This window comes from Citrus sinensis, chromosome 6 (assembly GCF_022201045.2).
Source record: "Citrus sinensis cultivar Valencia sweet orange chromosome 6, DVS_A1.0, whole genome shotgun sequence".
NCBI classification, from domain to species: Eukaryota; Viridiplantae; Streptophyta; class Magnoliopsida; order Sapindales; family Rutaceae; genus Citrus; species Citrus sinensis.
In genome coordinates, this window is record NC_068561.1 from 264,945 (window position 1) to 287,771 (window position 22,827).

At 34.1% G+C, this 22,827-nt stretch overlaps 4 protein-coding genes and 1 long non-coding RNA gene across 7 annotated transcripts; 3 read left to right on the top strand and 2 right to left on the bottom strand.

The window, feature by feature from the left end:
- Positions 1-940: 940 nt before the first annotated feature.
- On the bottom strand, positions 941-4,196 carry LOC102614060 (ubiquitin carboxyl-terminal hydrolase 2). The gene is made up of 6 exons (XM_006480251.4): positions 4,083-4,196; positions 3,716-3,765; positions 3,116-3,162; positions 2,191-2,237; positions 1,973-2,075; positions 941-1,878 (listed from the first exon to the last, which is right to left on the bottom strand). Exons 2-6 carry the CDS (start codon positions 3,744-3,746, stop codon positions 1,102-1,104), a joined length of 1,005 nt encoding a protein of 334 aa, XP_006480314.1. The 5' UTR covers positions 3,747-3,765; positions 4,083-4,196; the 3' UTR covers positions 941-1,101.
- A 5,234-nt stretch (positions 4,197-9,430) lies between these two features.
- LOC102615043 (pentatricopeptide repeat-containing protein At4g38150-like) lies at positions 9,431-10,446 on the top strand. The gene has a single exon (XM_025099697.2). The coding sequence runs from the start codon at positions 9,481-9,483 to the stop codon at positions 10,327-10,329; it is 849 nt and encodes a 282-aa protein (XP_024955465.1). The 5' UTR covers positions 9,431-9,480; the 3' UTR covers positions 10,330-10,446.
- Positions 10,447-10,585: 139 nt separating this feature from the next.
- Positions 10,586-16,139, bottom strand: LOC102614348 (DEAD-box ATP-dependent RNA helicase 3, chloroplastic). 3 transcript variants are annotated; one of them, XM_052443172.1, is made up of 10 exons: positions 15,535-16,139; positions 15,024-15,160; positions 14,520-14,931; positions 14,203-14,301; positions 13,439-13,663; positions 12,786-13,163; positions 12,243-12,386; positions 12,055-12,150; positions 11,605-11,930; positions 10,586-11,032 (listed from the first exon to the last, which is right to left on the bottom strand). In XM_052443172.1, the coding sequence occupies exons 1-10, from the start codon at positions 15,985-15,987 to the stop codon at positions 10,966-10,968; spliced, it is 2,337 nt and encodes a 778-aa protein (XP_052299132.1). In that variant the 5' UTR covers positions 15,988-16,139; the 3' UTR covers positions 10,586-10,965. The 3 variants fall into 3 exon arrangements, with proteins under 3 accessions (XP_052299132.1, XP_006480315.2, XP_006480316.2); XM_006480252.4 differs by having other exon boundaries at positions 10,586-11,038; XM_006480253.4 differs by having other exon boundaries at positions 10,586-11,035; positions 15,535-16,138.
- A 3,196-nt stretch (positions 16,140-19,335) lies between these two features.
- Positions 19,336-21,775, top strand: LOC127902976 (zinc finger BED domain-containing protein RICESLEEPER 2-like). The gene is made up of 2 exons (XM_052443263.1): positions 19,336-19,562; positions 20,048-21,775. Exon 2 carries the CDS (start codon positions 20,048-20,050, stop codon positions 21,773-21,775), a length of 1,728 nt encoding a protein of 575 aa, XP_052299223.1. The 5' UTR covers positions 19,336-19,562.
- A 322-nt stretch (positions 21,776-22,097) lies between these two features.
- On the top strand, positions 22,098-22,449 carry LOC127903031 (uncharacterized). Its single transcript, XR_008055790.1, has 2 exons — positions 22,098-22,133; positions 22,239-22,449. It is a non-coding gene; the product is annotated as an uncharacterized LOC127903031 (long non-coding RNA).
- Positions 22,450-22,827: the final 378 nt, after the last annotated feature.

Here is a 22,827-nt window from a genome sequence, read left to right on the forward strand (position 1 = left end):
TGTATTTGATCATAAAAATACATTAAAAATTTTAATCATAAATAAACGTAAGCAAAAGGTACTACTCATGACATAATCTGTATGTGTGCTTGTGTGTTAAGATAGATACAATAAATTTTTAATAAATATGAATTTTATAATTTTCAAGTTTCATATTACTATGTCAGACATCCACAAGAGCACACAAGATTTCCAATTGATATCTTTCCAACATGTTCCAAGGAAGTGTAATGATTTTGCCCATTTTTTAGCTAAAAGAGCTTTGTGTAGCTCAGAATCTGTTATCTGGAGAAACAATTTCCCAGCTGATGTGTTATGTATGGCTGAAAGTTTAGTTTAATGAAAGGTTTACTTTCTTTTCAAAAAAAAAAAAAAAAAAGTTTCATATTACTAATTTTTTATTTTAATTTGATTAATTTTGTTCGTTTGCTTTTATGATTTGAATTTATTGATTGCTTACTATTGGGTTTTTATTTGCTTAACTAATTCTTAACAATAGCTGGTCAAAATTTAATTATTAATATTATTATTTTGTGTTACACGAATATATTTTGTAAATTTATTTTAATGTTAAAACTTTATTTCTCGTTTACATTGATAAAATTTAGAATTAAATATTTTTTTAATTTTTTAGGCTAATATTATAAATTTATATTTAAATTATGTAATTTAAATTTTTATGGATTGTTCAAAATATTTTTAAACATTTATAACTTTGAATGTAAAACCTGCTAAAAAACCACTAAGGGTTATGGATGAGTTAAGTAATTATTAAAGCCACAGTTTAATAATTATTAAAAGCCGCAGTGATAGTTTTTTTTCCAAAGAAATAAAAACCCCCAGCAGACTGGACAGATTTTTTAATTTTTTACAAGAATTTAATGATAACAAATGCGCAGTAGGTGCTATCTATTGCCGTCCCCATATCTGCTACGCATCATTTAATATCCCAATTTTTTTGAAAAATAACCATAAAATACATGCCTTGCACACTAAGCACATAGATAAACATAACTTCTACAGATCAAAATAAAATCCCAACAACAAAGTTCTTCGACATCTATATAATCTTGCAATTTAGTTTAACTACAAACGAATCATTCAGCTAGAGCTGCTTGTTTTCTGCTTGGCCTTCTCAATTAGGGGTTTCAATTGCTTCTTTTCAGCAAGAATCTTGAGAAAATTAAACAAGAAAGGGATATAATTGTGCTTTCTTCTGATATTTTCGGTTCTCCACTTCTTGAATTTTTCTTCCTCCATCAGAATCTTCTCGGTAGCACCTTCAATTCCAGCATTTACTTCGGAAAGTGATTTATTAAGTGCTTCAAAACTGGTTTTGTCCACCATTCTCTCTGACTGCAAGGAAGCAAGCTGCTGCAGGATGCGTTCCCTCTTCCTTTGAAACTCCTTGAGTTCAGCAGTGTACATTTCTTTTCTGTTCTTTATAACTGCCATTAGATTGAATCTTATCTCACTTTTGGAATACCTTTCAATGCGTTCTTGGATCACTGGTTGCACCATCTGCAGCCAATCCATGTCACCTTGCCCGCCAGTGCATGGACCAAGGCTAATGGGCCCTTCCTTAAGTCCATCGAGTTCATACAGTACCCCATCAACAGGTATATAGCTTATAAAATGGTACACATCATCATCTTTGCCAGCAGCCTTCTGCTCCTCAGGAACAAAAGGCTCCGGCCTAGCAAAACTATTATGGGCTGCCCGTATTGCATCACTGTTGTTGATAGCCAAACCTTTGAGTTCCGGTGGAAAGTTCTTGGTAAACTCTTTCAACTTTGACAATTCCGGGCCAATGTCGATATCTGGACAATTCAGGAGGATAGACAAGATTGCTTGTGTTGCACAGGCATTATTAATGACCTATGAGAGCATCAAAACAGTAAAATGAACAAATCCCATAAAATTTATAATGCTCCAGCGGGAAAAAAAAAAAAATTCTGTCTACAAAACAAACCTGGCTGGCAAAAAACAAGTTAGGATTTGGATCCTTAATCACAACACGGTCATCTTTTTCCCCTGGACGCCATTTGAAAAGGAAAATCAACCCATAGACAGGCCTGAAAATAAAAGAGAATTTAAAAACAACCTGAACCACCAAACAGTCATTCAGCCAAACATATATAGTGTTGGGAGAAAGCAAAGATATTCAGATACTGTGATCCAAGAACTAACCTCAGATTGTTAAGAGAATCAAGGTCCAGGGAATACAACTCCTCAACCTGCATGTGCATGTCACGGAATCAGAAATGCATAAATGGTGTAAATTTGGCTAAGGCATAATAATGAACATACATTTCAACCGAACCAATTTGAGACAAAATAAAACATAATAAGAGGATAGAAATAATAGTACTATGGGTAGCAATGGTGGCTAGCGAATCTGGGGTCTTGTTGGTGAAAATAAATGCGATCATAGAACAGCAAGATGGCTATCAGAGTGGCATTTGCACTACATCAGAACCCAAAAAAGAATTATCTAAATAAAATCACATTCCCATTATCTTGAGAAAGAGCACCCAATAACTATCAAATATTTGGCCAAAGTAAAAACAGATGAAAACCCCCTTGCCACTAGCTAATCTGAGAGATGGATGATCATTAACCGTAATTAGCTATGATAAAGTACAGTAACAAATGCATAAAATGAAAACCGAAATCATAGCCTTCCTAAAATCTATAGAAAGGACTTAGGATACACTATGTGCACGAAGCGTGCGCTATTTTAAAGACAAAAGCATCTAAAAGTCACACTCTTTACTCGGTAAGTTTTCAAAAGCATGCTCTTTACTCGATGGGTTTTAAAACATGCCAAACTATTTCTTGATGGCTATTTCTACAACACTAGAATAATTTGGAAAGCATTTTATGATTATTTTTTTCCATAAATATAATTAGTCTTTGTAATAACAATATGCAATTTACTTTATTTAAAAAGGATGATCAAGATGAAATAATGGGTGGAGAAATAGCTCCAGAAGTACAAGCTCCAAAAACATCCAAAGAAAAGTAAGCAAATAAATCAACAGATACCACGAATTGCATAGACAAGAACCCGACAAAAAATAAAGACAAATATATTCCACAAATCATGAAGTACCTGAACGCCTTTTACTTGAATTTGTTGTATAAGTTCAGTAAACACGCCTGAAATGCAAACATGAAACTCAACGATGTCCGCATTAAAAAATTATATATACAACCATATACACGGTGATATAACACTAAGATACTTAACCAATATGGATGAGATGTGGACATGATTTCTAACAAATACAACAAGTTATAGGACTAAAAGATGAAAATATTGTATTGATATACTGGAAAGAAATAATTGCTAGATTAAGTCATGCATACTCAAAGCTTTGAACTCAAGAAAAATTTCTTTCAGCCCTTTAAAACCCCCAGGTAATTCTACTTACAGTAAGCACAGACAAAAACACTTCCAATCTCTAATTCTACCATAACTTAAACCCCCAGCTAGTCAACTCCATCAATTCACTCTCATTTCTAAGAACAGAGCCATGCCCCTTCTTCCCTAAAACCGCTAGTTCTTTTCTACTACATCATCTCATAAATCCTATATTCAACCACATTTTTTAACCTATTTTGCCATTGGCATCCCAGCTAAATTGCTCGAAATTTACAACTGCAAGTCAACAAGAGTACGTTGCCCATATAGGTTGATCTAAAGCCATACCAGGATCAGACTCGATAGTGCACCACGACATGATTCGGAACGTTCTTTAGCTGTTTCCACAAAATAAATAAATAAATAAATAAATAACAATAAAATAGCACAACATACAAAAGCGAAACATGCAGTTCGAAAATGTTACAGAACAAGCTAAAAAAAAATCTAAAATCAATCGAATTTGTTTAACAATTTTAGTTTCTTTCTCTAAAACGCAAGGCATAAATTTGTGATCATAAACAATGTAAATTAGTTAATTTTCTGATAATTTGCTGTTATGCAGAAGATATTCAATTCTTTAAATTTGTCATGCAATTTCTCTAACTACTTAATAAATAATAAAATAAATAATAAATTAGGTATCAGAAAATGCCTGGGTGGTGAGTGAAAGCTGAGCGGCGGCTCGAGAGTAGTTGTGTTGTGTGTTGCAGTGTTTGCGAAAAAAATAAAGGAACTGATAAAAGTTCTCGAAATAAGTCGAGACCCATAGCCGGCCTGAGTTGAGTCCTCGGTTTGAACCGAAACTCGAACCGGTCCACTCCCATCCTCGTTTCCCGTTTGGCAATAAGGTTAACGTAACATAAGCCTGAAGCCTCGATTCATAATGCTTTTTATTGACAAACAAGCACCCCTCTCATAGAAATGGTTAAAATTGATTAAAATTGATTAAAATACTAATCACAAATTCACAATGAACACTGGCGTTTCCAAATAAATTAAAAATAGGGCAACTTTCAGCCTACCACCTCGCAAAGTGATAATCTTTAAATTATCCCCCTTACATATGAAAACATTAAATAACTCTTTAAAAATCGTTATTTGTTTGTAACTTTTAATGGTTAAAAGGGTAAAATAGTATTTGTGCATTCTTTTAACAGTAAAAAAAAAAAAATCAAATCTTGATGTGGGTTAATTTTTATAGGCCCAAATCTTTCTAAGTTTTTCAAAACACCACAAATTTTTAAATATTTATGATATGTATCCCTAATATTTTAAAATATTTTCATTTTGCACCTATATGTCTAATTTTGTTCGAACTGATTAAATTTTAATTTTTTTATTTAAAAATTAATTAATTAATTAATTAAAATTATAAATGGAAAAAGAATAATATTTTGCATTTACTATAATAATCATTATTATTCCTTTTCCATTTGCAAAGATATTTAAAAAATATATGGATAAAAAAATCAAAGAACAAAAGAAAAATATAGCCACAAACTTAATCTAAAGCTTCAAAACCCTTTTCACCAAAATCATTGTCGTTGCAAATAACCCAGAACTCTTCAAATCCTTTGCTTATTCACCAAACTAAAAATAATAAACAATAATAAAATTAATTCATTATGTTATTAATAATATGGTTAGTTCAAGATTAAAGAATATTCATAATCTAAAATTAAGTAATCCCAAATATCATTATTATTGTAAAATTCGTGGAGTTTAGAAGTTTGCCTCTTTATTATTATCATTATTATTCTTTTTTCATTTTGTAAAGGTACTTAAAGAAAATATAGATATAAAAAATAGGGAAAATCAAGGAACAAAAGAAAAATGCTACTGGAGTTTCACCAAACAAATGAAAGGAGTGAGGATGAGAAAAATGAAAGGAAAGGAAAAAAAAATACTACTAGAGTCATGTACATGAAAGAAAAAAAATGAAGAAAAAGACAAAAAAAAGTAAGGATGAAAAAAAAAACAAATGAAACGAAAAGAGGAAGGAGTGAGGATGAGAAAAATTAAAGGAAAGAAAAAAGTTACTGGAGTTATGTACATAAAAGAAAAGAAGAAAAAAAAAAGAAAATGATGAAGATGGCATTATCGTAATTTATATATGATGGCATGTCTTGTAATTTATTTTAACTAACATGTTTAATTTAGAAAAATTATCAATTCATTTAGGCCCATTAAGTCATTTTAACACTTTATTTTTTAATTTATTTTTAAATGACTAGTCATACATCAACAATTTTTTTCATTTTCTAATGACTAATCACACATCAACCTTTTTTTTTATCCTCATAATGTCGTTACAAAAATATTCTGTTAAGATATGAGTGTTTTCGTACTTTTATGAGTTAGCGGCGGTTAGTGGTTAAAGATAACGAGCTTTAGGAGGTAGCTTGATGTTTTCAATAGTAAGGGGCAATTTGAAGATTGTCACTTCACGAAAGAGGTAGGTTGAAATTAACCCTTAAAAATATTAAATTTAATTACGTTATATAATTTTTTTGTAAAAAAGAAAAATGAAAAATCATATTATACAATAGTAAGGATATTTGAATCCATTATTATTATTTTTTATTACATGAGATTATGGTTTAAGATTACAACTCATATAAATGAGACTACAATTAATATATACAATCAGACAATTACTGGAACTAGTTTATACTAAATCTTATATAGTACTGCCTAAATTCTATCCTCTCTAATATTCGAGGGACGTCAACTACACTCATATTTTGAAAGGGAGAAGATTGCCTTTACTCAAATTTGAGGAATGAAATTAAACTCCCATAATACTATTGTGGGGATACGAGTTACTACCCTAACACTTGTGAGGGAGTGGTTGAATCCATTATTTTACTTGTTCAAAAATCTAAATTTCTGTACATCTGATAAAATCTCAATAATAAACTCAACTAAAATTTTATTTTTTTCTTTTTCCTAACTCCCAGTTTTTATTCGCCCTTTCTTTAAAGTTTAAGCCAATCTCTCTGAAAACGAATAATGTTTTTTTTTCTAATTTCATACAAATCCCAATTGTTTTTAATAAAATTAAAAGTGCTCCTCGTAAATTCAATGACAAATTGATGAACTATTATTAGTTTGATAATTGCCGGAAGAATTTTAATACAAATTAACGTCCCTATAGTGTAGGTTATATATATGTTTGTGTGTGTGTTAGGTCCATCTCATTTAGGTGGCCAAGCCCAATAAACTTTGGATAGTTAAGCAATTAAAGAAATTTTGAAGGGAGCGAATAAAATTTTCCATGAAATTTGCTTTAAAAAGCAAGGGGCAGCCGGCAGCCGTAATTACAATATCGAAAAAAGTGGAGAAAAAAAAAGGCCAAAGAGAGAAGAAGATAGTGGCCGGCTATTACAAATTGTAATAAGATTTTCAATCTTTAATTGTACAATTATAATTTGGGATAAGATTTTCAAGCTTTTAATTGAATGATTTGAAGACGAAATTAACTCCGATATCTCTCAAATTTTGAGGGTAAGTTCTTAGCATCACCCTCTACAATTCTATTAGTCTTGATTTTTATTTTATTCTCTTGTTGTTATTATTTGAGATACCCACTTATTATAAAGATAATTATCATGTTGTTAATGTAACCCAATAATATTGATATTATTGATGTTGTTAGCCTCTATTATTATTTAGAGAAGAATTTGTGTTGTAATTCCATTAATATAGTTGAAGATTATACGTGATTTTTCCTGTTTTAGGTTTTTCATGTAAAAATCTGTCTTTTGTGGTTAATTCTTTCTTTGGATTTTGTTAGTTAATTTTTTTATCTATTTATTTGTGGTACACGTCCTATTTTAATCACATAAAAAGAGAAATAAATTTATTTCTATTTAATTTGTAACTGGTTGGGGTATTCCCTTTCTTTCCCAACAATATATATATATAATTGGATCACATTTGGTTTTGTAAATACCTTTGAATAACACGGCATACTAGAAGCTAATCGTGAATTACCTCTGAATGTTCATTTTTCTCTATACTGTTTTCATGACTGAAATTTGAAGTTTTAAGTAAAAATAGCCTTTTTTTTATATTTGTTATCAGTGATAAAAATGAAATCACTAACATATCCTTATTTAATTTATAAACAGTACACCTGGTTAGTTTAATCACTAAAATCAGTAGAATCAACCAATTGGATAAGATAAAGTAAGATCGACTAAGTTCAAGTTAATTAAAGTCGGGCCAAATTGCGTTGAGAGGTCAAATACGTTCAAATAATATCAGTTTAAAACAACGGTATTTTGGTACTTTCTACAGTGGTAATGGATGCACTTTTTTAAGTTTGGCAGCAGTCGGCATGCACCAAGTGTTGGTGAAAAATCAAATTTTTCTAATTTTATAAAACCTTTGTAAGATCATTCTCATATAATATATAAGAATTTTTAATCTAGAAATCGTACCTTGAAAATCCGATTTGGCTTTTTCCGCTGAAGTGATTTAGGCTCCCAAATCATGATCCGTCACCACCACGCCTATTAGATCACGATCCGTCACCACCACGCTTGTTAGATCACGAACTGTCACCAATGATCTTTCAGGTTATGGCTCAAGTTTGATATGCACTTGACGTGTGGGCGTCTTTATCACTACCAAAGCAACTAGCACGAGAAAATTTTTCTCTCAATAATAGAGAGAAAAATCTTTTTCTCTAATCTGTATAAAGTGGCTGCTCTCATTTTCTTTAGAGAAAATAAGCCTTTTATATCTCCCTTTAGTGAAAACCCTAAGCTCCAAATAATCAAAAAATAAAACTCACGTTACTTGTTTTTTCTATAGGGGACCCACCTTGTAAAATAACATAAAGCCCCTTACACACAAGCTAATTAAATGGAGCCTCCCACTAAATGATATATTTAGGCTTTTGACCCAAATAGCTAGTTATCTTGCTTATTAATCCAGTAGTGGTGCAGTCAATTAAATGAGCTAACCCGGGGATCATTTGAGAACATACAATAGTGACTTACACACAAGCTAATTAAATGAAGCCTCCCACTAAATGATATATTTAGGCTTTTGACCCAAATAGCTAGTTATCTTGCTTATTAATTCAGTAGTGGTGCAGTCAATTAAATGAGCTAACCCGGGGATCATTTGAGAACATACAATAGTGGCTATAACAATTAGGTCTGTAATTAAAATAGCCTAATTATTTAATTCTAAATCTACTCCACTAAAAGATTGGAATTGACCTCTATAATTGTATGCTCGAATAATAATTCGTCCCAAGCCACATTGATTTCTTTACTGCACAATCCTTTGTACCACCTCATTAATTAAATCAATATCTCAACTGTCCAATCAATTTAATTACATCTTGTTCCTTAATAGTTACTGATTTTCTCTAATGATCATTTTCAACATACTAAATATGTTGACACACTCTGGCCATAGAATTCTATGATCAAGTGCCGAAAACCCATCAAGAGATGTGTTGTACAAATTCTATATTGTTAATCCATAACTCCAATACTCATAATTACTCCCACCAAGATACCGGGTAATCTTGACCACAAGTATGTGTCGTGCCAATTGGTAACTCAAATGGAATAAAAATTACAATTATGAAATTATAATTAACTCAAGATTAAGATTATAGTAAAATTAATGCCTATGAGATTTAATAAGTCTGACAGTTATTACAAAGTTAATTAAATCTCATATGTGATCCTGTTCAATGTAGTCGTACTACATCAATAAATTCATACATGATTAAGACAAATCATTCAATGAATTTATTACAGTCTATACCTAAATAAAGTGCCCAACTTTATTTATCAACTGCGAACTAAATTTATTTAATCATAAGATAACTTGTATTTCTGTCTCCTGTGAATCCACATAGTGATCACATAAATACATATAATATGATTAAATAGATTTTAATAAAAAATATTAATACAATTAAGATATTTAAATAAAATATCTCATTTATTTTATTAATTAAAAAAATTATTTATTACAATTAAATAAACATCATATTTTCCCATCAGCAAGCACCACTACGAATGGCAGCAACGACAATATTACGCTGGCTTCTTCGTTCACCATCACCCAAGCGGAGTTTAAGAATAACAAATACTAGAGTTAATGCCACTCTCCAAAGATTATTAAGCTCCTCTTCTGATCAACCCACCAAGAAATACGTCAACACAAAAGTCAACTTCTCTCTATCCGATGACGACGACGACAACGACGACAATGTCAGTGTTAACAAAATCGACAAGAGCAAACTGCCGCCGCCGTACGATCCCTTCAAGAAAGTCGTCGACGAAGAACCAACCGACCCAAGAAACCTTCAAGAGATTTTTCACAAAATGAGAACGGAAGGCCTCACGAACAACGCCGTCAAGATGTTCGACGCTTTGTCCAAAGACGGGCTCACCCACGAGGCGTTGCAACTGTTCGCTCAGATCAAAGACAAAGGCCACATGCCTGATGTGGTGGCCCACACTGCTGTTATCGAAGCCTATGCGAGTGCCGGGCAGGGCAAGGAGGCTCTGAGAGTGTTTATGCGGATGCTGGCTTCTGGGGTTGCCCCGAATGCTTACACTTATGCTGTTCTGATTAAAGGGCTTTCTGCTGCTGCTGCTGCTGACGGTAATGCTAAGTTATTGGGTGATGCTCAGAAATATCTGATGGAGATGGTGGGTAAGGGCATGCGTCCTAATGCTGGCACTTATACCGCCGTTTTTGAGGCCTTTGTGAGGGCACAGAAGGTGGACGAAGCGAGGGAGCTGTTACAGCAGATGAAGGCTAAAGGCTTTGTCCCTGATGAGAAGGCTGTTAGAGAGGCTCTTATTGATAAGAGGGGACAAGGTTTTAGAGGTGTCATTAACATTCTCTTTGGCAAATAAGTTTCATAAAAAATCATTTTGAAACTGTCTTGTATTCGGATTCTGTGAACATCATCAAAATGTTGAGCTTTCTTTTGAATTGTGATTGAGAAATCAACTTCTTCGATGTTGGTGCCACAGTCCTTTACCCAAATTTTTTTATTCCCAAGAGTTTCTTGTTAGTATAGCAACGGATGCAGCAATTTACGTGTTTGTATACCATGGCCAAAAAGGTCACAGGAACTGTGTAACAGAAGGATATTCAGAAACTGCTGAGTAATGTTAATGATGGCGTCATTGTTGGAAAACTTCCGTTAATAAGGATAATATAATGTTAGCAAACAATTGAAATACCAAAGAAACGACAAAAATGTCATGGATAAACAGGCAAAAAGATACAAAGAAATGGATTCCTGTGATGGCTACTAATATCTGGACCTAAAGCATTACTATGGTTGTAACAAAATAATGCATGGAAGTTTGGCCAGCAGCGGCAGCAGCCCTCCTGATCTGTTTATGGTCGTTAAAAGAACCTAACGTAAACGAGAGCACACACGACTGATTCTTGTCTGTCATGGTATCTGATGACCTGCTCCTGCCTCCCAGACTGCTTAAGGTTGAAACAGAAACCTCAAAATTACAGGTTTAGAAGTCATTTCAGTTAGGACATTCAGATGCTCTGTGCCCAGACCTCCCACAGTTGAAGCAGGCACCTCCAAAGCTTCTGCTGCTATTTATATTCAAACCACCATATCAGTGGACAGTATAAGAGAGGAAACAATATGCACAAACACAAGCTCCCGTGGGAAGAAAACTTTCCAAGTTTGCAACACAAAAACATATCATATGTAAACAATGTCCCAAAATTAACGAAGGTATCATGCTCGGTAGAAGTTCACTGATATGGTAGAAGTTCACTGATATGGGGACTGCCGCTATGCAATTAATTTGATTGATTCCACTTAGGTTCGTGGTTTTATATATAATGTAATTTTAGATTCAAACTAGGCTCTTTTTCTGATCAATTAACCAAAAAGCAAGAGAAAGAAACAGAGTTAATAGTGAAAGAATTCAAGTGCATTTTGGCCAAGGATCAGTCCAAAAACAACAATATGATTCAATCAGTCTAACAGAAATATATAAGTAAGTTCATGCAAGAAAATTCACCATTGATTATCTAAGTAATGGCTTGATATTTTAATATTTTAAGATCCTCCCCATGATCAAAGAATGAGAACAAACTCTTGTAGAAGTGTACCAAAAAAAAAAAAAAGACTTAGAAGAAAGAATATATACCTGTCCCGGGACGATGATCTGCTAGACCTACTACCACCAATCAACCAATCATCATCACTGCTTGTTGAAAACCTGGACCCTTGGTTATTTCCAGATCTAAAACTGCGACCGCCACGGGATGAACTAAATCCATCCTCATCATCACTGCCCCAACTGCGGGATGATCTAAAACCTCCTCCCCTGGCTCCTCCCCTGGAAAAGCGAGAACCTCCTCCCCTGGCTCCTCCCCTGGAAAAGCGAGAACCTCCTCCTCTGGAAAAGCGATCCCCGCTAGAGAACCTGCCATAGTTATCGCTTGAGGGCCCATCATCTTGCAAGACAGGCAACTGCCAATACAATTAACAATCACATGTCAGCAGGAGAATAAAAAACCTATGAGAAGAATTGGAAGCAACATACAACTGTCATGCTGAAGTAAGTTAATAAAAAACGATAAAATAGAATATGAACCTTAGTGATCTTGGAAATGGTGTTTCCAGGAGGTATTTGTTTATTTAGCAACTCCTTTGCAATCTCCTCCGGAAGATCAAAAACAGCTCCCTGAACCTGTAAGTTAACCAGATTACTGATTTTGTATTAAACAGACCCAAGCGTACAGACGCATAGAAATAGAGTAAAATAACTGTGTCGATACAAACCCTGTCATCTGCAATTATGTGTATTTTTCCAATTTCATCGGCAGCTGTAGGATAAACGTCAGAAAGAAATCCCATGACAGATCTAGCAGACATAAATCCCCTAGAAAAAGCTGAATCGCGAGTCAACTGCAATGTCACCCATCCCTGCAATCCAAGAATCCAGTTCAAGTTACCGGCTGAAGACTGCAAAAACTAACTAGAAAAACTGCAGCATAGCAGAAATAGAGACGAAAAGAAAATATCTTTAGCAAAACAGACTGAATATGACGTTCAAAGAATTATATGTTTAATATTTTATCAGAAGACTATAAGAATTCATCAAATCTGGTATGCAATCTGAACTTCCAACACCAACAAGTGGCCCTGAGATAAGTGTTCAGAATCATAATCTAAATAGAAAGTGAATTATACAGGATTAAGAAAAATAAGCAATCTTTTAATGTAAACCCACAATTACCGCTCAAATTACAATTGAATTGCATGAGAATGGTTCCCGGTAAAAAAATCATGATTCACAATTGAAATTGAGGTTTGATCATGCACCTGCTCATGGTTGATAAGAGAACGGGACGAAGGAGGCCGTGAAAATCCGCTCAGCTGTGCCAGTGCAGCAGCAAGAGCATCTGTTCCTTTTTCTTCAATCAATCGTTGGGCGGTTGGGGTGAAAAACTCTACAGACTCGGGATGAACTCCATTTAGAGTGGCAACTACTTGCTCAGCGGATGATTCCAAAACATCTTCTACAACTGGGGGACTAACAAACTCAAACTTACACCCCACATCACGCTCAAGGGATCTCACTGTTCTCCTTTGGCTACTCGTAAACATCAGGATGGCAGTACCTTCCTTCCCTGCACGTCCAGTACGACCAGAGCGATGCACAAAAGTCTCTGGATCATTGGGAAGTTCATAGTGGATAATCTAAGAAAAGGCAGAAAAGGAACACAGACTTTCTCAATTTCTCGGGAGCACATCTGAATTTGAGCGTTTTCTTGAATGAAGAGTAAAGAAAAAGTTTCCTTAGAAAGATCTTAAAACTTATTTGGCAGATGCCAACAACATTGAAATATGATAGATGGTAGATATTGTGCATGGAAATGCATGATTCTCTGTAATGCTTATTAAGTCACTGAACAAAACTCGGTTTGTCTATGCTTACATAAATAGATGCAAAATGGTCAAATTTTTGTACTCACTAAATCAACATTGGGGATATCAAGCCCACGCGCTGCAACATCAGTGGCAACAAGAACAGTGAATTTTCCTTGCCTAAAGCCATTTAGTGTTCTCTCCCTTTGGTGTTGAGAAATATCTCCATGCAGTGCTTCAGAAGCTATAATACTTGTTAATGCCAGTGAGACTTCATCAGCATCTCGTTTTGTCTGTGTAAAGACAATGGTCTTCCCACCCTTTGCATAGACCTGAAAATTATGAGAATGCTGAGTACCTCTATAACAACAGTCCCCTTGGATTTTTAAACCAGTTGAAGAGTTTATAAACAACCATATTGTAGCAATATTGCAACCAATGAGCTAAAAACAGTTATCAATACATCAAAAATTATGTTTACATTTTCTTTTTATATATAAATAAAATGTATGATTTGCAGTATAGAGTTATGAAACGGTACTACATATACAAATTCACCAATGTTGCAATATTATCATTACACATACTAAAAAATTGGCATAAAATTTTTTATTTATTTTAATTTTAACTAAAGTCATCTTCACAGGTACAATCTGATCTACTCTACCAACTATTTCACGTTCTCTACTCTTCAAATAAAAATAAATAAATAAGTAAAATTTAAAAAAAAATGTTTGCTATTTCAGTGATGCATCAGATTTGTGTCACATATAGTATAAGTTGGAAAAATGTATGTCCTTTTATCTCGCTTCTTGCTCATAACAACAATTGTTTAGAAAATTATTAAGACCATGGAGGAAGGGACCCATACTGTTATAAGATCACTAAGAATGGTTCGCTTTGATGTTGCAGTGGTTGATATGGCATAAAGTTTAATCCCCTCTGCAAGCTTTTCGTCTTGGTTACCAACCTGTGTGGAGTGGGAAAACATAACAAAATAATTCAACATTTATTTTCAAAAATTATACAGCTGGAAGGCATATATATGTATATGTGTGTGTGTGTGTGTGTGTGTGAAATAACACACACCTTATCTCATCGTAGGTTTAAGACCTTGAACCAACTAAAACATAAAGGAATTAAAACTTTTTTGTAAATTGAAAGAGGAAGAAAAGGTAGTAGTAATACCAAATCAATATTCAGAGGATTGTCCAAATATTTTCTAGACAATTTTTTGACCCAAGAAGGCATAGTTGCAGAGAAAAGCATGCTCTGTCGCTTGGGTGGAAGGTTTTCTAAAATAAGTTCGACATCCTCCTCAAATCCAACTGCAAGCATCTGATCAGCTTCATCAAGGACCAAATACTCAACTTCCCCCAACTTAAGTGAGCTATTATTGATGAGGTCAATAATTCGACCTGGTGTTCCAACGACAACATCAACCCCACGAGAAAGAGCATTCTGCTGTGTATTATATGAAACCCCTCCATAAACACAAACAGTGTTCAAATAAGGTGCAGACTCTTTAATCTCCTTCTCCACTTGTCTTGCCAACTCGCGAGTAGGTGCAAGCACCAAAACTTTAGGAAGACGACTGCGCCTAACAAAATCAACAAATGCTCATCAGAAATGCAATTTCAATCAAATCAGCATCGCACAAATGATACAGCAAACGTAAGGAACAACGATTACCTGAGAGATATTGCTTGTTCATACCCCTCAGTAAGGCGTTTGAGTATTGGGATGCCAAAAGCTAATGTCTTCCCAGTCCCAGTTTTAGCACGAGCTATCAAGTCTCTACCTTGCAAAGCCGGCTCGAAAACAGCCCTCTAGATTATGAAAAAAAAAAAAAAACCAGAAATTGAAATTAATAAGGTTATGTTCAAGATTTAGTTGCCTTCCAATCCCACAACCTCTCTAAACAATGGGTGTCGATTAAAAACACTTAGCTATTTCACTTTAAAAAATTAAGCTAAAATGCGTGTTTACCAAAACCCTTTAAGCTAGTATGCCCCATTAACTTGCCCAAATGGTTTTCAAGTAACTTAATTTGGCTGTCCACCCGAGTTCAAATAAAAACAATAAATAAAATCATTAAAAAATACAATTTATCTACTGTGCTTACAAAAATATACTAAAAGGAACCACAAAAATAAACTATTTGAAGATAAACCCTAAGATATGCAGAGTAAAATGAAGTGACCTGAATGGGGAAGAGGTGAGTAATGCCACGCTTCTCGAGGGATTCAGCAAGACGGCCAGGCAAACCCAGTTTAGAAATGGCGAGTTCGTCTTCATCAGACACAGTTTGTGACTCATAATCTTCGTCGCTGACGCTGCCGTCAAGAGAACCAGAATTCTCAGAGAATTCGCCGAGTCTTTTGAAGGCTTCTTCACTAAGGACTGTATTGGGAGTAGCAATTGCAGAAGGAACAAATGTAAGGCTCTGTTTGAACCCGAACCCACTACCACCGCCGTTCCTGAAACCCAACGGCTTTGCTACCGACGAGGTTGCTATTAAGGCGTTGAAGTGGGACTTGTCGGCTAAAGGCAAAGACAATAACGCTGACGACGTCGTTGCTGGTGGCGTTGTTCTTTTACTGGACACTTCTAGATATGGAGTGGATGACACTCCTAATACGGTGGAGGACGACATGTCGCTTGTGTAACGAAGAGAGGATTTGGGAACAGCAGCGTCGAGGAGAAATGAGAGAGATGAAGATAAGGCGCCTTCTGAAAATGAATGGCCTTATAAAACTCCACCTCAGTGGCCAAGCGGCTGAGAGCTGCCCTATATATGTACAGGTGATATTATTTTGAGGAGATTTTTCGTTTTTTGCCCCTTGAATATACGATATTATTCGATAATTTTTCGGGTCTTCTGTGTTTCGTTTTTGAATCGGGCTCAGTTTTCGGGTTACCCTATTTTTTTAATCTTTTGGGCATACCTAAGCCCGACTTTATATAAAATTTTAAATAGAATGCTACTGTTACCAACCCTGAATTTATCTTAAGAAACCCCTTTCTCAAATATAACTACTAAAATTTCAAAAATAACCTTCTAAGTATACCCCCGATTACAATTAATCTAATTTTATATTTTTTTCTGAAGTTTTAATTGTTTATCTCTCTATTTTACTTCCAAAAACATATAGTTATTAGGCATCAATTATCTAAAATCTGGATGTCAGCTTTGATTTTGATCAAACAAAGGTGTTTCACTGTTTTGGTCTTTTAAGCAGTTAACTAACAGTGTAATTAACTTAATACAAATGTAGGGGAGGTAACTGGAATTACGACAATACAATCAATCCAAGTGGGTCTTCTTGAATTACATTTAATATAACTCATTACCATAGAAAACAAGGTAAAATAGAATATTAACCTCGTATAATCCACCTACATGTTATTTAGTTTTACATTATTTTTATTAATTGTAAGTTACAACAAATATAACTTAACATCATAATTGAAAGTACATTAACCCCTCAATTTGAATCCAAATTCCAATATTGCAAGTAATACCTTCACTTTTTCAATGAAACTGTTTTGTTTTACTTTTATGTTTTAGTTAATTTCAATGTTATCCCATCAAATTCGGTGTTTTCCCATTTATAAATAAAATAATATTTTAAAATGTTAAAAACAATATATATATATCTTATGTACGTACGTATGTACGTATGTATATATGTATGTATGTGTATGTATGTATGTATGTTCTCTGGGTTAGGAATCTCTTAAATGACAAATTATAAAATAAACTTTCTTTGTTAATAACTTAATATCTTTTATCTCTTTTATTTATTTATTTTTCTCAATTCAAGATAGTGAGAACATTTCACATTTGTCGGTCAGAGGAGTAAAGCCAAAGATTTGTATGATTGCAATGCTAAGTGACTAACGCTTTTACACCTTTAAGATTCAAGCGTGTTGAAAAATCTGTAATGGCTTTATGGTCCTATTATTGTTGATGTCGAAAAATGACCTTAATAGCTAAATTTGTTTCTTAGGGAATAACAACATGAATCCAAGCTTCAATGTCAATCCAATTGCAACTTTCTACTCCCACCAACCACAGAACACGGTTAGAATACGACGGTAAGAGTCGCGGGGTAGATCCTCCAATGCTTAACTCAAATCCTTTTGTGTATAAAGAAAAAAAAAATTGAAAAAGAGAGATTGAAAATAAGTTCAAATTCAAGAATCCTCCGGTGGAGGTGTTATAAATCTTGTGGGAAATAGAAAGGCTTTAAGATTGGTCCCTTAAAGAAATTTTTGGCTAATTTTGCTAATCCTCTCAACTGATGCTTTCTTCAGTTTAAAAAGACCCCCTAGTTGTGGGCGGTTACCACAATTTTAGCACGCTCACTAGTGGTTACAGGTGGTTATATTTCAATTGTGAGAGATTGAGAAGGTAGTGGCACATAACTTCCCTAAAAATAAGCCACGTTTATCAAATAGATTCTCAAGTCGAGTTACTTCAGGTTGTACCTATAAATCGGGTCGTTCACATAAGTTTCAGATTGTACATATAAATCAGGTCGCCAACATAGGCTTCAAGTTGCAATTATAAACAGGTCGTCAACATAGGCTTCAGGTTGCACTATAAACTAGGTCGTCAACATAGGCTTTAGGTCGTATGTATTGACTAGGCTACTCATTTAGGTTTCAGGTCGTACATCGGTAAAATTTAACCTAAACACCAGTCCCTCAATTTTCAATATCAGGAAGCTATTACCGGTGTTGGAAACTAATTGTTGAAAAATATAATTTTTTTTTGCAAACCTAACACCAATCCTCTAGTTTTTAATACTGAGAAGATATGAATGGTAAAAGAAATTGAAACAACAAAGAAAGGACAATATGGGCTCGAGCTTAACAAAGGCAGTGTAAAGCTGACTGAGGTAATGCCAAGCTGAATAGGCTTAAAAGTTAGTAAAAATTTGACAAGAATAATAGAGAAAAGAAAAAGAAAGAATAAATAAAGAAATAAGAGCATAAAGAAAAGTGGAGGGTACGTACGTGACATAAAGGTATGAAAATTGAAAACACACATTTTGGTCACTTTAAACTTAACATCCCATTCAATGCCAGTACATAATACCTCAACATCTTCATTATTAGCCCAACAAAATGATAGCAACCTTTCACTACTGACACCACTGTACTTTATTTATCAGTGGCGGCATACAACACAATCGAAAGCACAACAATGCCAACACCCAGTAAAATTTACATTCATAAATGTAAGAATGTAAGAAGCAGATTGTGCTTGAGATGAGACAACTCACCAGTGTTGTTTACAAACCCAAATGGATTCTATAATGTGAAGGAGCGGCAAAAGTCAGTAGCACAATATTGACTCTACATAAAAAATACCAATAACCATGAACTCAACATTAAAAAAAAAAAAATGGGTCCCCCAAAAAAAGGGAGATGAGTTCAGTTTCAACCAAAAAAAAAAAAAAGAAGTTTGGGTTTAAGAAAAAAAAGAAAAAAAGATAGTTCGGTAAAAAAAAAAAAAGGGAGAAAAAGGGAGCTCGGTTTCAACACACACACACACACATATATATATCTGGCTTTCAAAAAAAAAAGGAGAAATGAATGAGAAGATGGCACATGAGATACTCATCAAAAGGCTCCGTTGTGGCTAAGCTCAACTGCTGTTTGATTAGCACAGAATAATACCTGACAACGGCAGCTTAAAATTTCACTAGGCTTTGTTTTGGAAAAATGAGTGTGAAGCATAGAGGTGACACACGAGCCAAATGCATTGGCAGTTTCTCCATCACCCAATTTGCTGGCCATCTCATCTTCCCTCAATAACCTCATCGTAATATCATTAAGAATATGATATTTCTTCCTCAATTCTTCAATGTAGGGGTGGGCACCAACCCGCCCAACCCGTGAACCCGACCCAACCCGTATGAATTTTTGCGGGTTGGGTTGGGTTGATAAAATTTACGGGTCGGGTTGGGTTGTTAAATTTTCAACCCGCACTGTTTGCGGGTTGGGTCGGGTTGTAAATTTTTAACCCAACCCGACCCGTCAACCCGTATATATGAATATATATTTAGCAACTTCTCTGAACCCTAAACTCAAATTTTCTTGTTTAAAGAACAGCTGCAGCTGCTCATCTGCTCGCGCATAGAACACAACAACATCACAACTCAACGTTTCTTGAAAAGCTGCTCAAATTGCTCAAACTACACATCGTCACATGCTTAGGTTCTTTCTTCTTTCTATTTTACTAATTTATTATTATTTTGAAACAAGTTGGTCATTTGATTTCATGATTTGGTGCTTTATAATATTTTTTTATTGATAAAAGTTGGTCAAATTTTGGTTGTTATGATGGTGTCAAGCTTAATCAACAATCGGATTAACATAAATAAAATAATTGTTATTATTACAATCTTAGGGAAAAAGCTTTTCGACAAACATCTCCTGGGCATTGTTCTGCAGAAATATATTCAGTATTACTATTAACTAGTCATGCTCTCAAATTCACATATGTATTCTATCTCCGATGGATTTTTTTTTCATAAAATTATTTTAATCATATTTATTTATTGTAGTATCCAAACATGGTTAAATGTATTAATAAAAGAGCTTTAAGCTTGCTGTGACCACTATTTGTTATTTTTTTGATTATTTGTTAATTATTAATAGGATAATAACAATATTCTTGGCCTGGAATTTTTTCCTTGTAGATGGAAGCAAATTCATCCAGTAATCCAGGAGTTAATATCTCTACACCTTCAACAACTCAAAGTACAACTGATAGTGCTATTAATACAAATGCAGGCAATGGAAAAGGTGGAAAAGCGTCAAAAGTATGGGAACATTACACAAAATTAGAGAATGATACAAAATGTAAGTGTAACTACTGTTCTAAAGTGTATGCGTATCATTCTAGATTTATTGGGACCCGTACTTTATGGAATCACTTGGCAGCATGCACAGCCTATGCTGATAGGAAAGTTGATTTAAAACAAAAAACCTTGGTGTTTGAGGATAACACAACTGGTGGTGGCAGTAATCTTGTGGCAATATCTTGTAGCAAAGAGGACATTAGAAAAGCATGCATTGAGATGATAATTATTGATGAATTGCCCTTTAGTTTTGTTGAAAAAGAAGGGTTTCGGAAATTTATGAGCAAAGCTTGTCCAAAACTTGATCGTTTTTCTAGGAGAACTGTTGCTAGAGATGTGTATCAGTTGTACTTAAATGAGAAGAATAATTTGAAAAAAGTGTTTGCTCGTAATAAGTATAGGGTTTGTATAACAACTGATTGTTGGACTTCAATACAAAATTTGAATTACATGGTTATTACAGCCCATTTTATTGATGATGAGTGGCAACTTCATAAAAGGATATTAAACTTTTGCCAGATCGATGATCATAAAGGAGATACAATTGGAAAATTGATTGAGTCTTGCTTGCTTGAATGGGGTATTGATAGAGTGTTTACAATTACTGTTGATAATGCAAGTTCGAATGATTTGGTCATTTCTTATTTAAAAAAGAAGCTAAATAATTGGGGTGGGCTTGTGTTGAATGGTGATTACCTTCATGTTAGATGTTGTGCACATATTATAAATTTGATTGTGACTGAGGGGTTGAAAGAGATGAATAATTCTGTTTCTAGCATTCGCAATGCTGTGAAATATGTAAGATCATCACCGGCTAGATTAGTAAGGTTTAGAAAATGTGTTGAGCATGAAAAACTTGATTATAAACGTATTGTTGTGATGGATGTTCCTACTAGGTGGAATTCCACCTATTTGATGTTAGAGAGTGCTCTTGTATATCAAAAAGCTTTTGAACGATTGGAGGATGATGATGGATTTTATAGATCCTATTTTGAAGAGAAAGAGGGTGGAAAAAAAAGGATTGGGCCACCGGAACATATAGATTGGGTGAATGCAAGTGTGTTAAATAATTTTTTGGAGAATTTCTATGAAATTACAAAAAAATTTAGTGCTTCTTTGTCTGTTACATCACATTTGTATTTTCATGAGATGCATTCTATAGAGTCAAATTTAAAAGGATTGATAGTAAGTGATGATTCTTATTTCAGTGCAATGGCCAAGAAGATGAAAGAGAAGTATGACAAATATTGGGGTTCCCTCAACACTCTAAATAAGTTGTTAATTGTTGCTGTTGTGCTTGATCCGCGTTATAAATTGAGTTTTGTGAAATTTTGTTTTGAGGAGTTGTATGATGAAAATGTTGTGTGTGAGCTCATAAAAGTGATTAAGGGCTTATTATCTTCTTTGTATGATTTTTACACAAATAATAACTCTAGATGTGATAGTGGTAGCCAAAACCAATCTGTTAATGCTGTCATTTGTCCATCCGAGTTAGAGAAAAAAAGTGATATTATTGATTATAGACTAGCCAAGGTAGCAAAACTTTCAAAATGGAAAAAGAAGTAGCTGGAAGAGGATGGTGTAGAGTTGAAAAATGAAGTGGACAAATATTTATTAGATGATTGTGAAAATTGCTTTGATGATTCATTTGATTTGTTGAACTGGTGGAAGGTAAATGGTGGGAAGTATAAAGTTTTGTCTAATATAGCCAAAGACATTCTTTCAATCCCAATATCTACAGTTGCTTCTGAGTCTGCATTCAGTACAGGAGGACGCATTCTTGATCCATTTCGAGCTTCTTTGAGTCCTAAAATGGTAGAGAGCTTAATATGTGGGCAAAATTGGCTTTGTTCTTCTCGTATTGCCGTAGAAGAGGATACATCTTCGATTGAAGATATGGCATTTTATGAATCAATTACATCAGGTAAATATTTATATTATGATTTTTATTTTTATTCTATTTATATTTTCCTTGTATTTATTTGTTATATCATATATGCCTAATATTTTTATTTTTATTGTTATATAGATTCAAGATTGGCATCAGATTTTGATGTCATTAATTTGGATTGATCTGGATTTTGATGTCATTGGACTGATCTTCATTACACTCCTATTGGTTGGTGTAGCAATGGTTTCGGGAAAACTCTCTTCCTATGTATGGAAGACTTATAATTTCACTCTTTGGACTTTAATGTTTTGTATTAAACAAGATTTTAAATTTATGTACTTTTTTTTCATTAGTTATGTACTAATAATTTGATTGCTAAATTTTGAAATATTGGATTTGTTGTAAGAATTTTAGTATTTGTGTTTCTTTTAATTTTTTTTAATTATTTTTTTATTTTTATTTAGACAATAAAAATGGGTTTTTTCAAAAGCCCAACCCAATCAACCCAACCCGACCCAACCGCAGAGTTGCGGGTTGGGTCGGGTTGGGTTGAAAAATGTAATGGGTTGGGTTGGGTTGAATTTTTTCAACCCGTTCTATATGCGGGTTGGGTCGGGTTGGCTATCAACCCGACCCAACCCGACCCGTGCCCACCCCTACTTCAATGCATCAAAGTTTAGATTGTTCACGCCATATTCTTCATGTTCATTCCCATCATCGCTAAGTT

Coding starts and splice junctions, on each gene's coding strand:
- LOC102614348 (XM_006480252.4), bottom strand. CDS start 15,987: ATGTCGTCCTCCACCGTATTAGGAGTGTCATCCACTCCATATCTAGAA. Junction 15,161..15,534: donor CTCACCTCTTCCCCATTCAG/GTCACTTCATTT, acceptor TTCATAATCTAG/AGGGCTGTTTTCGAGCCGGC. Junction 14,302..14,519: donor ATCCTCTGAATATTGATTTG/GTATTACTACTA, acceptor CACTCCACACAG/GTTGGTAACCAAGACGAAAA.
- LOC127902976 (XM_052443263.1), top strand. CDS start 20,048: ATGGAAGCAAATTCATCCAGTAATCCAGGAGTTAATATCTCTACACCT.
- LOC102614060 (XM_006480251.4), bottom strand. CDS start 3,746: ATGTCGTGGTGCACTATCGAGTCTGATCCTG. Junction 2,238..3,115: donor TTCAAGTAAAAGGCGTTCAG/GTACTTCATGAT, acceptor ATGCACATGCAG/GTTGAGGAGTTGTATTCCCT. Junction 2,076..2,190: donor GATTCTCTTAACAATCTGAG/GTTAGTTCTTGG, acceptor TTTTATTTTCAG/GCCTGTCTATGGGTTGATTT.
- LOC102615043 (XM_025099697.2), top strand. CDS start 9,481: ATGGCAGCAACGACAATATTACGCTGGCTTCTTCGTTCACCATCACCC.